At 35.3% G+C, this 18,199-nt stretch overlaps 1 protein-coding gene across 1 annotated transcript in view; it reads left to right on the forward strand.

Annotated features, from left to right (window-relative positions):
* Positions 1 to 18,199, forward strand: part of LOC114046194 (cullin-4A) — a 65,336-nt gene that overhangs the window by 14,022 nt on the left and 33,115 nt on the right. The window contains exons 4-6 of the mRNA XM_027866439.1: positions 3,111 to 3,180; positions 4,917 to 4,990; positions 16,031 to 16,193. Coding sequence (XP_027722240.1) covers positions 3,111 to 3,180; positions 4,917 to 4,990; positions 16,031 to 16,193 — 307 coding nt within the window. The remainder of the gene's footprint in view (positions 1 to 3,110; positions 3,181 to 4,916; positions 4,991 to 16,030; positions 16,194 to 18,199) is intronic.

Genomic DNA, 18,199 nt, shown 5'->3' on the forward strand with positions numbered 1-18,199 from the left:
AAGTTATGTCTTCAAAACCCTCTTTACCTTATAGAAGAGGATAATTTTAAATTTGTTTTATGTAATGAGTTTTTAAAGTAGCAAGTTTTTGCAGTGGCATTACTGTAGTATTTTTTGTCACCTGAAGGTTAATAGGATGTTCTTGTGAAATTAAAGCACTGGATATAGAAATAGTTGCCAAAAATTGGTCTTGTAGATTGAGCTCTTGGATTTTAACTTTTTTTCTCTCATTTCCTCACTAATCCTTCTATACAAATTTTGTTATTTTACTGTATGTGGTTTATGTTAAATTATGTTTCTATCTGTGTACTGTGATACGTAGAACATTAAGGTAATCATCATTGTATTTTTATGATCTGTCATATTTAATTATTCTTCCACTAATCATAGAGCTATAAAGTGCTTCCTTGTGTTCTCTTTTTTTTTTAAAATGATGTGACCTTTTATATTTAGATTACTCATTTATTTGGAGCTTATTGTGGTATATAGAAGGAGTTGCTGATCTAAAACTATTGACTGCTAAACTGCTTTATGGTTTTCCCAGCAGTTCCTGTGGAATAGGGAGTCATTACCCCAATGATTTGTGTTCCTGGTTTTATTGAAACCTGGAATACTATATTCATTTACTTCTAGAACTTTCTTGTCTCTTCTGATCTACCTTTGTGTTTTGTTTTGTTTTTCACCAGTACCTAGTTATTTTAATGATTGCTGCTTTGTGTTGTGTGGCTGGAGGTCTGGTCATGCTAGATTTCCACCCCACAGTGAAGAAAAACTGAAGAGTTTTTCCTAATTTCCCTTGAAATTCTTATCACATTTTGGTATTAACAGCCAGCTACTTCCATGAATAATGAGATTATAGCTTATGGTCACAGCTTATGATATTTGGGTTAATCATTTGAATGATTTCTTCCTCAATATGTTCATATCATAGGTATAGGTATCCCCAAAACCCAGAATCTTACTTTTATGGTATTATAAATATATGTAATTTCTTAAATTGGCCGGCATGAAAGCATTTTATGGCATGAGACCTAGCAATTATACAATTAGGAGTATCATGTCGATGTGGAGGCTTATTTACTGTTACTCTCTGTCTCTTCCAAATACTCTCTTGATCCAGAATGTAGAAGGAAGTCTTTGCCCAGTGAGTTTATAATTATGGGCTCTCTACTTCCTTAAAATATAAAAAACTCTTAAATTCCTGAAATGTCTCTATTTTTCTTTTAATATGTATGTTAGTCTACTTTATAAAACCTAAGGCTTGACCAGATGATAAGTACTTCATTCAGTTCAATTTTGACACAGGCAAGCTGAGAACAGTTTCCTCAGATGCTTTTTTTTGTCTGATAGTTTCAATTAGTAGTAGGATGTGAGATGAAGTAGATATTACCATGCTTAATTTTTCATTTTAGTTCATTCAGTAACACAGAAGATATCATTAGCTTTTATATTCTCAAAAGGGAATTTATTAGACTATAGAACGATTAAAAGAGAGTTGAAGTATTGGTCCAGGCACAGTCCTGGTTACAGAAGCAAATACTTCTATTGATGACCTGAATTTTCAAGGGAAAAGTCTTGAGAATATAAAGTATATCTCCATTAAGAATTCCTTTCATTTCTTTACATAGATGATGTTGACAGATATTTTTGAGGAATATAGCTTCTGAGGGTTTTTTCGATGTGGAGCCATTGATTGCTTATCCCTAGAGTCATCGATTGTATACTTTGCACCCCAGCATTTTCTATTCAGTTCATTTTAGAAATGCCAGTGTATACAAAGCCAGGTTTTGAACACAGGTTCTCCCTATCATAAAACATGATACCATCACCCTATTTGTACTCCCATACTAGATTATAATGTGTTTCTGAAGGAGAGCCTCCCAGAATGCCTGGTTCTTCATTTGACCTTTTGATTTATTAATGCTGATTAATATCTGAACAGTTGATCAAGAGGTAAAAGTCTCTTTCACTTTTTAAGTGAATTTAAGTGATTAAAATCAGTAGTTTTTAACAAAATTAAAACTTTTTTCAGAACTTGAGTCTTTATCCTTTTTAATGTTAATTATAGACTCCTTAACCATATTTAGCTGATTTTGCTGACACAAATTTACAATATTTCATTTTAACCTCCAGTAACCTAAATGCATGATTCCAACTAGCATGGAGGTTCTTAACCTTTCTGTGTGTCTTTGACACCTTTGGTAGTCTGGCAAAGCCTCTCATCTTAGAATATTTTAAATAATTGAAGGAAATGCTTCATTTAGAAGTTAGTGAAAATAACGACATAATTTTTCCCATCCAAATTCATGAAGCTGAGGTTAAAAATCCCTGATTTTGAGAAAGAGACAATCAAGTTCTCTTCCCTTAAGCTTATTATGACCTTTCCTGACAGTATACAAATGAGATTGTCAATACTCAGAGTACTGTTCTTATTTTCTTCCTGAACTGTGATTTCATTCTCTTTTAAACTGTGTCTCAGTCTGCTTCAGAACATATATCTTAATGTTTAAGCATTATACTTCTAAAAGCTACTTGTTCTATAATGAGATTTAAATTTTAAGCATCTGTTTTAAACATGTCAGAAAATTAGAGTTAAAAGTTCCAGCCATTTTCTTTTTTAACTTCAGGCCTTCCCAGCCCAATCCCTACTATAACCTTTTCCATCCTAAAAATAGGCCATTTTCCTGTTGATTATTGTGACAAAGTCTAAGTATTTCTAGGGCCTTAGTGTCTCTAAAGTGAGACCATTGGGTCAGGCCTTATAAAAGTTATAAGTACTCTGGTTTTAGTCTTCTGCTGACAGGGACCTGAGATGGGAAGCCTGATTGAAGTAGCCTCCTGAAAATGGATGGTAGGAAAAGGAAAATAGAAGCTGGACTGGGTGTAGAGAGGTACTCAGAAAGTAGCAAAGGAGATAAGAAAGTAAATGAAGGATCAGAGGGTGTTAGAATTGACTGAAGAAGATGATTAATGGAATAGGGAATAAGAGCTACAGGCTTAAAATATATGGTCATAGGTTTAACTTGGGTAATTATCAAGATAATGTTTTAGGAAGAGAAAAGCTGAAATTAAGATATAAATGTAATAGTTTTCCTTAGCAGGTGCTGCACAGATTCTCTAGATAGTGTTTTATTTTTAAAGAAGATAAACAAATGCTGGCAAGATCATTGCAGACAAATGGTAAGGTTATTGTATTTTTCTGGTATTGATTATGTATTGTCTACTTTCACATTCTACTTCAGTTATTAGCTTGTTGGAATAGAACTGCTTGGATTTCAACTTCTGTTTATTCAACTCTTCTTTTGTCCCATTCCAGTTCCTAGTGGAGCTGGAATGGGACAAAAAAGAAAACAAAGGAGATTTGAGTAATTGGGGTGGAATTATATCCCTTCTCCTTTCACCTAGTAAAGAAGAAAGACTTTTAAATAATCACAGTTACTTCAAACAGTCCCTTCCACCCATGTACAGAAGGTGTAAGCCAGACTTAACAGCTTTGCATAGTCCAAGATATGATGATGTTGAATCTCAGCATGGATTTGAGCTGAGAAGAGTTGAGCATGATATGTAAAACTGTCATCCTAACTTGTTTTTTTGTTGTTCCTTAAATTAAAATTTAAATTAAAAAATGAAACAACATTATTAAGTGTTATAAATCCCCAGATTGTCATACTGTATATTCAGTTGTTAGGCACACAGTTTTTATTCCGAGGGGCAGCTAAGTGGTGCAGTGGATAGAGCACCAGCCCTGAAGTCAGGAGGACCTGAGTTCAAATTCAGCCTCAGACCAAATACTTGACACTTACCAGCTGTGTGACCCTGGGCAAGTCACTTAACCTCAAAACTAAACATAAAATTTTTTCTATTGTACACACTTCAGGGTTATGTATTCTGTTGCTTCCCTCAATTAGCTAGTAAAACAGAGATCATAATTTAAAACCAAGTACCTGTTAGCTTTTAAAAGAGCTGTGTATGAGGAATCTGATTATGAATAGGGTAGGCTTAATTATGTAAGAAAGATGAAATTAGCAACTTTAATTATATATAAGTAATTTTAAAAACCAATTTGGATATAAAATGATTTTGTGGTATTTATAAGAAAAACAGCTATTATTTAGAGGCATTCTGATATACTTTCATCATTCTTGTGTTAACTGTTTGAACTATCATTCTTTAATAGTGCTGGGCTGTTGTTAACTTGGTTTCCAAATCAGTTAAGTTGGGAGTCAGATTGAGGTAATAGCCTGATTATCTTGGCATTAACAATGGCCTTTTTGCTCTTGAAAGTAAACATATATCCAGTTCAGTTCTGGGTATCACATACAAATATCAGGTCATCATTGCAGCTCTGTACATATATATTTTGTGGTTGGTGTTCACATATTTTTGAAGTGGTAGGGAGAAAAAGAAAGCCTTGTCTTCCTAAATAGTGTTGTCTTTTTGGTTTTGTTAGCACTAAGTTTTTATTGAGGTGACTTGGTGGTATATATACATATATGTGTGTGTATATATAGATATACACACACATATACTCCTATAACAGTTTAAATCTTGCTGTCTATAAATTCCACACTATTCATTACAGTGTGTTAACTGTTGAAAAAGACTACACCCCATATATATATATGAGTACATTAGAAGAGGGGAAGGGAAGGAATGGAAGCAAACTTATAGCCTTTTCCCTGTATAAGATTTACCATATCTGTCAGAAAATGGCCAGATTAAAAAGATTTGATTTATACCAATTACTTAAGGACCATGCATTAGGACTGTGTTAAATAAAATGATAAAAATTCAAAACGAGAACTTTCTGGGGTATCTTACCATTAAGAAAGATGGTTAATATGTTCTTAGTAATAAAATTAAATGCATTATATTTATTAGACAAATAAAAATTGGTGTATGTTTTTAATTTATAGATCATGATTAGAAGTATTTTCTTGTTTTTGGATCGCACTTATGTACTTCAGAATTCAATGCTTCCTTCTATATGGTAGGTATCTTTTTAAATTTCTGTGGTATAAGTAAATCTACTAAAAGTACAAAAACTTGTTAAAATTTTGTTTTCCCAGGTAGTTATTTTTGGTAATTTGTATATCTAGTTATTAGATTGTATCTTGATACAAAAACAAAGTATTTTTGACCTCTAAAGTATGAGACAGTATAGCATAGTAAGTAGAGGACTGGCCTTGGAGTCAGGAAGACCTGGGTTCAAGTCCTGCCTCTGACACGTAATAATTGTGTGACTTTGGGCAAGTCATTTAATGTTTCATTGCCCAAGGCAACACTCTGGTACAGATGAGTTGCCTATCTGCATTGGTGGAGGAATTTTCCACACCAGGAGTTCCCTCTACCATTGAAATCACAGGTCCAGACTAAAGGTATAAATAACTTTTCTTAAAATTCATATTTAATTTTTAAAACATTTTTCAAAATTTTAAAATGTATCCATTATCTATCTTCTCTGGAAACATGTATATCCTCTTCCAGGAACCAGAGGTCCAGAACAGGATTGGATTTACCTCAACAGGCTTTGGGGAGAAATCCTTTATGCCAGTGACCACTTCTACTTACCCAGATCTACCCCATGGTGTGTAGACATTGAGTAGCATGTGCCTCTGGCCTCCTTGAATAGAATACAGGTAGGACTGGCCAGAGCACAGTGAGTAGTCCAGGGGTGCGGTAAACGCATCATCAACACCACAGTAACACCTTTTGTGGCAGAATATGTGGGCCTGTTGTTGATTTCCTATGAGATATTGGGGAAAGAGACTAGGCACATCGTGTTTTCAAAGAAATAGAAATGCTTCATATCCAAAAGTGTAGAGAAAAAATTAGGCTGATGTATAAAAAGACAAAACTGTGAGAAAATATTAAGCTATCATTCAATTAGTCACTGAAAATATATTACAAACATGTGTCTGTATTAAAATGACCATCCAGCTGAAAGTTTGAGCTTAAAAAATAAGGTAGAATACTGAAATCTTAATCTGTTAGCAGTCTCACATTATAAGCTGAAAATAATTTTTCTTAGTCTCAAAAGAAAATACTAAAGGATGTAAAAATTATTTTAATTACTTTTTTCAGAGATTAACATTCATAGTTAAGATGATGCTGTAAATACTATGTGTAACTTGAAATCAGATGAAGAATGTCCCTTTTCATAAGAGTGTCTGTATTTCATCATTAAGTTGGAGCAAAATGTCCTTGATATCCTTGTAGAGGCAAACTATGTTTAACATATGATAAAAGAGTTTCCAAGATTTATTTCAGGTTATACTTTTAAATAATGGGAAAAATGAACGTTGAAATATAAACTGGAAACAAAAAAACCGTGAGTCATAATTAGAGGAATGTGAAAAACTTTGATAATACAAGTAGCAATGATAGCTCATTCATATAACAATTTAAAGCTAACAGATATTTCTACAGCCTCCTTTTGAGGTAGGTTCTGTTGCATAATATTATCCCTATTTTACAGATAAGGAAATAAGCTCAGAGAAGTTAAATGACTTGCCAGCGGTCACACATTTTTTAAATGACTGAGCCAGGATTAAAACCTATGCCTTCTGTCTCCCAGTATGGTGTTCTTTCTCTTATGAAGCTAGAATACTCTTTTAAAAATACACACACACACACTCACTAATGAGACTTTGAGGCTAGAGTAGTAAATAAGACAGATGTAAGCTGAATTATGTAATTGTTATTAATAAAGGAGGACCACGTCTAAGGGACAAAAGCAGGAAACTTAGTGCAAGTGGAGTACTAATTAACAGTATATAGTTTGGAGGGCAGCTAGGTGGTGCAGTGGATAGAGCACCAGCCCTGGATTCGAGAGGACTCGAGTTCAAATCCGGCCTCAGACACATAACACTTACTAGCTGTGTGACCCTGGGCAAGTCACTTAACCCCCATTGCCCGAAAAAAAACCAGTATGTAGTTTGCTTGAATTCTTTTTATCTTAGGAAAAGTACATTGCAAATTGGCTGTAAGTTGGTCTACGTGGTCAAGTCATGATGTCTTACCCATTATAACAGACCTGTTCTGAAAAGATAAAGCTCTAAATGAAAATGTTTAGTTGAAGATATTATATTCCCAAAGCAACCACAACTGTGTCTTATTGATAAAAGCTTTAAGTATCTACTATATGTCAGATGCTGTGGTAGGTCCTGGAGACACAGATACAAAAATGAGATTATCCTTCTCAAGAATCTTACATTCATTTGGGAGGGAGGCAGGGTACAACATGTTAGTGGATAAACACAGATTTTATCCAAAATAAATGCAGACTAGTGGATGGCACTAACAACCAGGAGAATCAGGAAAGGCTTCTTGAAGGAAGCCAGTGATTCTAAAGTGAGGAGGAAGAATGTTCCTAATATGATAAACAGCCTGCAGAGAGACTGTGGGGGTGGGGGGACCCATGACAAATGAAATGTTGTATATGACAGCAGTGGGCCCCTTTGGAACCTAGAACCAGTATTCCAGTCCAGAACATAAATGCATGGGGGGAAATAATATATAATCGGCCTGAAAAGATAGGCTAGAGCCAAATTGTGAAGGTCTTTGCCAACTAGAGATTTTGCGTTTTATTTTAAGATTATGAGGAAACTTCTTGAGCAGGGAAGTAACATGATCAGACCTGCACATTAGGAATATCAGCCATGGTGGCAGCTATGAGGAGGAGGCATTGGGGAGGGAAAAGACTGAATGGAGGCAGCCTCTTAGAGGAGTTGTAATAAGAACCTGACCTCGAGTGGAGGTTTTTATACTAGTGAACAAACAGCGTGAATAGCAAAGAATGAGAGTATTCTTTTCCTTTCCGGTCTCCAGTCTAAATCCCACAATTACACTTTTTAAGGGTAAATAGAAAATCAGTCTTATTCTAGCAAATTTGCCATAAATTATTCCCTAAATACCCATTTCTATAGCTAATTTTATACTCCATTAAAAAAGTATGAATTCTAGGCTTTTGCCATAGTTTTCGGCATTCTCATGTATTTCTGAATAACAGCTTAGTTTACTTCATACTTTATTAACTTTTTATAGTTTATAAAGCAAAGGTTCTTAACTTTTTTTTGGTGTCATGGACCCCTTTCACAATCTTGACAACCTCTGGACCCCTTCTCAGAATAATGTTTTTAAATAATTGGAAAAAATTCTGAGTTTCAGTAAAAGTTTAGTGAAAAATAAAAATGTAATATTTGTCCTATCCAAATTTCTGGTCCCCTTGGAATCTCTTAACAGACTGTGTAATTTAAGGGGTGCTATAAAGGGTTACACTATAACCCTGTATATGCTAGCCTGCATGGATCTACTAGGCCACCTAACATTAACACTGTCCAGAACCTTGGCTCATAGGACCCTCTTGACTTTGCTTTATAGTGTATACATATGTGTGTGTGTGTGTGTGTGTGTGTGTGTGTGTGTGTGTGTATGTGTATGTGTGTGTGTATGTTTACATAAATATATGTGTACTTAAAATATATCCACACAGGATGTAAGCCTTGGAATGAGAAAATTTCTAGATTTCTTTCATTAGTAATGTTACTGTGCTTGTGTTTATAAGTAACTTTATTTTTTCATTATGAAATTCCACTGCTGCCCCAGATGGGAAACAGGGTTATTTCTATACCGTGGTGGCTGACCAAGGCCTGTAAAATTAATTGAATAGATCTGGGCCTAAGGCATAAGCATTCCAACAGTCCTTTGCTCTTTTGCAGCACACTTAAGATATTTTGCTCAGTCTCTGGCCTGATGCCCTTCCAAACCCTAGTTCCTAGACCTATCTCCTGAATTTTCTTCTGTCTCTTGTATACTTCTAATTCTAGCATCTGGGTATTTTGAGTTTTAAGCAACTGGATCTAAGTGGAATTGAATAAATTTAAAAATTGGAGAGAGAATATGAGAAAATCAGAGTACTAACAAATTATTTTAGCCAGTGCATAACTAGATTGCTCTCTGACTTGCCACATCTACTTCATTTCTCTGAGCAATCTCATGTGGCCTGTTCCTATACCTTATGGCATTAGTATTCTTTATTAAAGACAACCCCCCCCCCCCCACATCCCTGGAAGTCTTCCACTATGTTCTTCAGCAATTTCAACAATTACTTATTTATTATGTGCAGAATACTCTTGTGCTACAAAATGTAAATAGGATTTCATCCTTGCCCTCATAGAGCCTACCTCATGGGTGAGGTGACACATATAAACAGTTGTTCTTTTTGCATTATAGTTATACAAGAAAAGTGTAAGACAACTTTGTGTAGTGTGACTGGGGAGAGTTGAGGTCTCATGGAGGAGATCACATTTGAGCTGAACTTAAAAGAATGGGTAATATTTCAAAAGGCAGAGATGGAAGGATTTCATAGGGAAACTAGAGTGGCATTCTGGACTAGAACCTACCAACTTAGGGGGCTGCATGAGTGTCCCCTTGTTAGAATGGCTCTTTTCTCCAGCTTCCATTTCCCTGGAGTGCATAATCAAGGATTTTTCTTCCTCCCTGCCCCTTGTCTTTCCCTATACAAAGCCAGTCAGAAAGCTGCCTCAGCATTGTGCAAGTCTGATCCTGTGCCCATAAGCTTAAAAAATCCAAATTTACTCACAGATTAAATAGAACCTCATTTCTTTGACCTATCACGTAGAACAAGTTGTCACATTGCAAATTGTAGAGAAGCAGTGTGGAATAATGGATAGTAGACTGAACTTGGAGTCAAGTACTTGGGTTTAAGTCTCATCTCTGATAACACACTGGCTGTGTGACCCTGAGTAAGTCCCTTAACCTCTCAGTGCCCCAGGAAGCTCTTTCTAAGCCTGTAAGTGGTAGAAGAGGTACCAGTATGCATCGGTAAAGGAGGTTTCCTCATTAGGGCTTTCCTATACCAGTGACTTCACAGGTCCAATTCAGAACACACACAAAAAGTAAGGACTGGCACACTAGTGAAATTGGAGCATGTTGGTCATTTTAATCCTACTTGAACTTCACAAAGCTTAATTTAATAAATTTTTAATATATGCTTCCTTATGTTTTGTAACGAAGTTAAAAAAGAACATAGTGAAGGGAAAAATGATTATCCTAAAGTAGTAAATTAAAATGAATTGGTAGCTTCAACAATAAAGGACAGTTCAGTGAGTTTGTGATTGGATTTAAAAAGATGTTTTTAGCACTAGCCACCCAATTTAAATCTGGCTGGATTCAGTATTCCCCTTTAAAGGATAATAGAATGTAAAGAGTCAGAGTACTTTAGTTTGAATCCTGCCTCTACTTATTTCGTATGTGATCTGAAGTAAATCACTTCACCTTTCTGGGCTGGTACTTTTAGATTGCTATATTGTACATTTTCTAATGATCATCTCTAAAAATTGTTATTTTATGGGATCACTTTAAAATTTCTCACATGTCTTCACTAAAGGAACTAGAGAGTCTCAAGGTAAAGAGTTAGCTTTGAAAAAATGTCTGGGTGTTTGACAAATATTAAATTACAGGAATTTTTCAAAATTAAGATTTCAAAGACATAGAAGATTTTAATGGGAATAAGAAAAACTAAAACTGTCAGTATTTTTTTTTTATTTTTTAAAATTTCAAATGATTACATCAGTTTTGAATTATTTGCAAATAAGTGGCTTACATACATCCCTGACTAAGAACATTGTATCAGAAATAATAAGATATTGTGCATAGAACCTATATGTCCTATTAATAATCTTGAGGAAACAAACTTTTATTTATTGTCTTTCTTCCTCAAGACTTATTTTTAAGGTCAAAGGAATTGATTTTTATACACAGTAACACTTCATTTTTCTAGCGTTATTGGGGAATGAAGTATCCAGAATACTGGATACATTAATTTTTTTATTATCTATAGCTTACCGTAATCATATAAGCACTGGATCTTTTTTGTCTTAATCATTTATTATGAAAATATTTATAAAGTGTTCCCTTCTTTGTTAAGCAGTACACTAAATATGATTTAATTTTCTTTGATTAATTTGAGGTATCTAAGCTATGTTGTTTTCAGCAGATGGTTTTTCATTCTCCTCCTCGATTAGGTCAGCTGGCATTACTCACTACTCTCAGTAGGCATGATTTTTACATGTCTCTCCTCTCCACAAGTACCCCCCATCCCCATCCGTGCCACTTTCCATTACTTCTGATCTAGAGTAGCCCTAAAGAACCATAGGTTGCCGTGGTCAACCAGATGACCAGTTTTCTTTTACCAATAATTTAAATTGTACACACGGAACTTGAGCAGTCAACTTTGTTTAGCCTGAGGTGAGTGCATGGGCTGTGCTTTTAAAATGTAAAACAGTCATTCCCTTGAAACTTCTCTCCACCTCAGATTGATCCTTCCCTTATAATAACGCAAAACTAATAGATCCCATGAACTCTACCACATTTCATATATATAGGCTCCATCTGTCTTCTGAGAGGAGAAAGCAGGTTTTCATTATTCAGGTTCAATATTGGTATGACAGTTCTTTTCCTTAATGCTTAGCCACGTCCACCTGTTTTACAGTTTGTGGCTGTCTTCTAGATGGTTGCGTTTGCCATAAGTCAGCTAGATAAATGAGGCATTTCAATATGTGACTTAAGAGGGAGAGGGGGAAGCAAGCTGACTTGTATGATCAAATGAAAAAAATAAGAAACCATGGATGTAATAGTCACATTTTTGAAGATCAGTTTAAATTACTTTAACATCATTCTGCAAGTATTGCCTATCAGAATCCAAGAAACTTTTAATGTGACTGCTTTTGCTTTTTTAAAGTATAAAATAAAATGCAAAGTGTAAGTTTAGGCTTTTAAAAGATGAGTTTTCAGTGAAATAGGGCAGATTAAAACAATCTCTACCAAAAGGTAGAAAAGAAATTTGCAACTCTTAGACTTGTGAGTCATAAATTTTAAACAAATTTTCAATATAGTTGTTAACAATTATTTGTTCTGCTTCTGTAGTGTTTTAAAATAATGCAAACTTTCTTGAGGTGCATGAGAAAGTATTTGTGTGGCTCATAAACTCTCTTTGGCATTGTGTGATCATCTTGCTTATGGAAGGCATTTTTTCTGCCTTCAAGAGTATCAAAACCAGGCTCAGAAAGTGTAAACAACTGTTTATGGGAATGTTATTTCACTAGATGTGAACTGTGATGAAATCATTAAAGAGAAATCCTTAGCAAGGCTATTTACAATTTAGCATTTTTAATTCACGTGAAAATATTAATTCTGTTCAACTGAAGAAAAGTATAGGATGATATTTTTTAAGATAATACATTTGTGATTATAGGAATGTATAAGTGTTAAATATATATTAAAATATTTTAGTATATAGCTGTCCCAGAAAGTAAATATTCAGATATTAGTCAGGTTTCTTATATTGAAAAATTAAATGAAAGTAAATTGTTCTGAAGTAATATCTTCTCTCATGGTGATGGGATTTACAGCTAGAAGGGCCCTTAGAGATCATGTAGTCTAATCTCCTCATTTTATAGATGAGGAAGCTGCGGCTCAAAGATATAGTAAATGACATTTCCAGAGTCGCATAGGTAGCAGATGGCAGTGCTAGGATTCAAACAGAAGTCTTCTGATTCCAAATCCCTTATTTATCTTGGTAGGATGATGATGGTGGTGATGGTGTTAGTGATTGGTGATGATGGTGGTGATGGTGGTCAAATGCAGTGAATAACATTTGAACTGGCTTCAGACATAAACAAAATAGCATGAGGGTGTGTTGGGGGGGTGGGGGGGGTGTTTGCAGACCCAGTAACAAACTGTGTGTCTGTTTTCCAAAGGCCAGCCTAGCTGTGTATGCAAAGGCTTATCACCGGAAGGTTGGCTACCAGGTGGTGATTTTTTTTTTGGCCAAAGCAATCCATGAAATGGACAAAACACAGTACTGCCTTCTGTTCTGTGCAGTGCTCTTTCGTTTCTATAGTGGCAGAAAGTGGGGCAGAGAGCACTAAAATTCACACAGTCTAAGAGCATCTACAAACATTCAGTGTTGGTACTCTTAACGTGTGATCTTTGTGCAACAATCAAATTGTCACACTGCGGGGGGAACTGAACCAGATTCTTATTGGCATTTACTATGAATGAAACCAGAAGAATTAAAGATGTTACAGCTAAGTGGAAGGACAGATCAGAAGTTCTCTTCAAGGATATAAATAACGGAATTAGTCTCATCATGCACCCAAAAAACAAATACCTTGTGCCTGTGTCTCAATATTTTATTTAAGAAGAAGGTTGGAAGGCACTGGATGGCAAGTACTTGAGTGACATAAAGAAATGAAAACCATTTCACAGAAATGCAGTAGCTGTGAACATAGTCACTTCAAAACCAGCATTATTCATCAAAGTCAAAGTAAATATCACCTTAGAAGAAAAGGATTTAAGATAAGAAGAAAACATTTCATATGATTATAGAAACTCCATTTTTTTATGTAAACCATCAACTCCAGATAATGGGAGTCTTTCACCATTTTGGCAGGGTGGGTGGGTAATTTAGCCAGTAAACAGTCACCACAAAGTGGTGCAAAAAGCCCAGAAATTAACCTCAGTCAACAAACACTGTTTCTTTGACAAGTGGAAAAATGTGGCAGCCAAAGATATTACCTGTTCGTTAGCTATTACAGGATCATTTGCCTAATATTATAATGGAAGATGATGAAAGGCAAGAAGTAGTATTACTTCAATAGAGTAGAAAAGTTTTTGAAGAGCTTGGCGTTAGATCTGGCTATCCCAGATCATTCCTAGGGCATTTATAGGTAAAATCAGGAAGTTTAGCAAACAGAATTTTTAATAGTGATTTATTCTTAAAAAATATATATATAGTGATATGTTCTCATCAGCCGCAGTTTGGATTATACTCTCATTATCTAGTGAACAAGAACGTAGGAGTGTCAAGGAAGAAGGGTTAGACCTGACCAGATACATAAAACATACTGAGCTTCCTTACGTTGGGAAATCTTTGTGCGATTAGGCTAGGTTATCTTTTATGAAAATATAAGAGAGGAACAGGCAGAATTAAATGTAAAACAATTGAATATATATTAACCCAAGATGTTTGCTAGTGTCATGGAAGATGTCCTTTGAGACTTTCTGTTGATAGCAGGATTCTCCAAATTTGTTCATATGACGTACAAAGTGCAGCAAGCCCTGGAATATAAGTTCTCCTTTGGGTGATTTAATTCAATAAACAGTATCTGCTTTGTGCAAAGTTCTGCTGGCTATCACAGAAAGGAAAAGAAATAAGGTTGTTGTCATGGTGGACAAAATTTATTAAAAATTAACATTGCCAATACTGTGACATGTTGCTGATCCAGCATCCTGTTTAAATTAATTCATCTTGACCAAGCAGTACAAATGGACAATTAACTAATACTCGAATTTTTTAAGAGGAAACTGGACTGGATTAGACTTGAGAAACTATACTGCTTTCAGTAATCCAAAATTGCTAAATGCCTCGAAAGGCTAAATTTTAAAAACTAGCGTTGTCCCAGATTCTGTATAGCTAATGGAACACCTTATGCATGGAAGAATCAAAATTATAATTAATACAAAGGGCAGTGGAAATGTATGGTAGGCAAAGATAATTGGATGTACAACTTATGAAAGACCTGAGAGATCATCTAGCCCAACTCCTCCTTCTTGAAGATGAGGAAACAGGTGTTAAGTGATTTGCCCAAGATCACACAGGTACTAAGGAGTAGAGCTGGAATTTAAATAGGGTCTTCTGCCTCCCAAATCCAGTGGCACAGACCACTGCACCACACTACTATTTCTAGGCTTCAGCATGTTATCAATAAATTGCATGTGATAAGCAATATAAAAGACATACAGATGGATAGTTTGGTATTTTGATACCTTTGGGCCATTAAAAAGAATGAGAAAAGAGGCCTCCAACATGTTGAGTAGGTCTTCTGTGGAAGATTTATGGAAAGACATGGATAAGAATCACAGGATGAGAAGGCATTGGAAGGGTTGCAATCTGCATTGGTGGAGGGAGTACCCACACTGATGAAATCATGGATCCATCACAGTAAGTATACATATGTATAGATATTTTAGCAATGGACTTTAAGCAGTTAAGGAATATTTTAACAAAACTGCGTAAATTACTGGTACGTATGTGTTATATAAAGATGAAAGTCTTGACCAAGAGAGACAGAAACAAATTAAATTTAGAAGTTTGGTGGGAAATACCAAGAGAAGTAGAAGTAGAAAAAGAAGTCTGGTGGAAAAAAGGAAATAATGGGGAGTGGAGAAAGGTAGTAAAGCAAGGACAAAAAGTACTGGATTCTAAGGCCCATAAAATTCATAGCCAGTCACCCAGCAAAAGTACTTTGAAGCCCTGAATTTAGGTGAGCAGCATTTATGATGCAAGTTTACATTTCATATGGTAGAGTTACATATTTGCACACAATATACCAAAAGTAGGGGGATTATGACCCGACTTTAGAAAATATGACTTGCCATGTTCCATTAAAGTAGTAACAATCTTGTTTCCATTCAAGAATTAGTGAGTACTCAAGCTATGTACACAACATTGTGCTGGGTGCTTATAAAGACAAAAATGAAAAAATTCCTGCCCTTACATTCCAAGGGGATTGAGGAAGAGGGGATGAAACATGTACACAGAAAATACAGAATAAATTTGGAGGGAAGGGAATACACCAACAACTAGGAATCAGGAAAGGAGTTTTAAGACGTAGTCTGTGAGTTGAGCCTGCGATGAGGGAGAGCATTCCAGGCATAGCAGACAGCCTGTCAGAGGCAGGAAATAGAATGTCGTGTATAAAGAATAGCAAGTAAAGTGGTTTGCAATATATAGAGTGGGTGAAGGGGAATAATATGTAATCATCCTGAAAGAAATGTGTTCTATTAAAAGAAACTTTAGGTGTATTAAATTGGTAAAGAATATTTCTGACATTCTGATACATTCAGAGAATTAACAGTGTCTTTTTGCTGCTAATTCTATAATGTAAAATTAATCATATTGACTGACCCCCAGATCTAACTTTGCTCTTTATTGTTTGTACAGGGACATGGGATTAGAACTATTTAGAAACCATGTTATTAGTGATAAGCTGGTTCAAAGTAAAACTATTGATGGAATTCTTCTGTTAATTGAACGAGAGAGAAATGGTGAAGCTGTAGACAGGAGCTTATTACGAAGTCTTTTGAGCATGCTCTCTGATCTTCAAGTAAGTATATAATCTTATGATCCTTTCAATGCAGTTGGTAAATCTGACACTCTAATTCATACATTAGAATAAAAAAGACTTTTAAAAATAACTACATAATTTTCAATAATGAAGTCAGTTGATTTTTATTTCTTATTTAATGGAGAAAGTGGCATTGAGTAAAGGACCATTCTTGGAATTGGGAAGACGTTATCTTCTGCTCCAGCATCTGACATACCATCTCTGTGACCATTGGCAAATCATTTAACATCTCAGTGGCCCAGGCAAAACCTTAAGACTGCAAGTTACTGATGAGTTCCCTTTTTGTGCAGGGAGTGAATTTCTATTTTGAAAGTTCATTAAACCAATGAAATCATAAGTCTAGAACTTGACCACCCCCCACCTCTTTTTTAGGGGGTGACGGGGGTAGAAAAAAGTTTTTCCTTTAAAATGTAGAACAATAGTTTTTTTTAGAATGCTTTTTAAAAAATATTTTAGTTTTGCAAATCTGAATACATCCAAATGCAAAGCACTTAAGAGACTTTATTGCATTTTTTGAAATGCCGGCTTTGGGAACCTAGAGTGGCAGCATTATAGTCTTCTTGATTTGCTTCTAATTGCTGTTACTAGATATCACAATATAGGATTTTCTTTCATCAAATAGCATCTTTGGAGAACAAAATAGTTTAAAAGGATGCAATTAAAATTATCTTGAGGGTACTTGTGATACTGTGATTATCAATTTTGCTTTTCCTTTTAGTAAGTAGAACCAGTAACAGCGTAAAAATAGACCAGTCTTGGTTTTGGTTTACTAACCTCCCCTTTCTCTTTCCCTTTTTCACCTTTCATAGCACCTTCTACAGCCAGTTCTTTGAAGTTCTGGCTGTGCTCTCCCTTATTAAAAACTTCATTTTTAAGTTCTGAATTTGATCACGCCACAAAAATGAGCATTTCCATATACACAGGAGAACACAGAAGGAGGATTGGTCTTCCTTTCACACTGCTTGCTTCAAATTTCACATGTTACATTCAGACTTGTCTTGCTTATCTGTTCTATTCTTTGCATTTTTTTTAATGATTCAGTGTCATTCTTTGATTGACATCACTATTTCAAACTTCCCCGCTCCCTTAGGTATGTCCTTCCCTAGTAAAAGCAGAGGGGGGGGACACCTTTGTGACAAATAAGCTTAGGCAAACAAAACTAAGCCTATGGTCCCCAAGTCCAGAGATACTTCTCCCTGTACCATCACTTCTCTGACAGGAGGTATGTAACATTGCCTCATTGTGGCTCTCTGAAGGCATGCTTGGTCATGGCTTTTATTTAGTTCTCAAGGCTTTGAAAATTTTTATTTTCTTTACAACATTGTTGTCTTTGTATAATTTGGTTTCCTGGTTCTGCTCACTTCATTCTGTATCATTTCCTATTTCCCAGGATTCTCTGAAATCATCTCTTTCATCATTTCTTAACATTATAGTGGTGTCCCATTGCATTTGGTTAGCCATTCCCAATTGATGGGCACCCCCTTAGATTACAGGTCTGTTCTTTTACTCCCTCCTTAAGGATCAAGAAGTTCGTTTTTCTTGTGACTACTCCTTCCCTAGGATTAGGCTTCCGCTTAACCTCCTTCACCCCCACCCATTCCTTATTTCTCTGTTGAATTTGATGTATTTCTGTAACAAAATCTGTTTGTGTGTGCATGTGAGCACACGTATGTGTATTCAACCTGACTTTGTCCAATTCAGATAAGAGTGAAAATTTACTTGATTCCTGGTCCCTTCATCTTTTCCTCCAAGTTTGTATGTTCTTCTTCTCACTGCCCCATTAGGAAAATTAGCAACTTTCACCCCTCTTCTCTTCTCTTTAAACTTTTAACAGGCCTTAGAACAAAACCAGTCCATTTCTAGATGCTTTGATTCGCTTAGTACCTCAATATCCTTTAAAGACATTAAGATTCTTTTGTTAGAAATTAACACTGTATCATCACTTGCTCAAATAAATTTGCCTTTCTAGGTTTCTCTTGACTCTT

This window comes from Vombatus ursinus, unplaced genomic scaffold (genome assembly GCF_900497805.2).
Source record: "Vombatus ursinus unplaced genomic scaffold, bare-nosed wombat genome assembly UNPS02014781.1, whole genome shotgun sequence".
Taxonomy (NCBI): Eukaryota; Metazoa; Chordata; class Mammalia; order Diprotodontia; family Vombatidae; genus Vombatus; species Vombatus ursinus.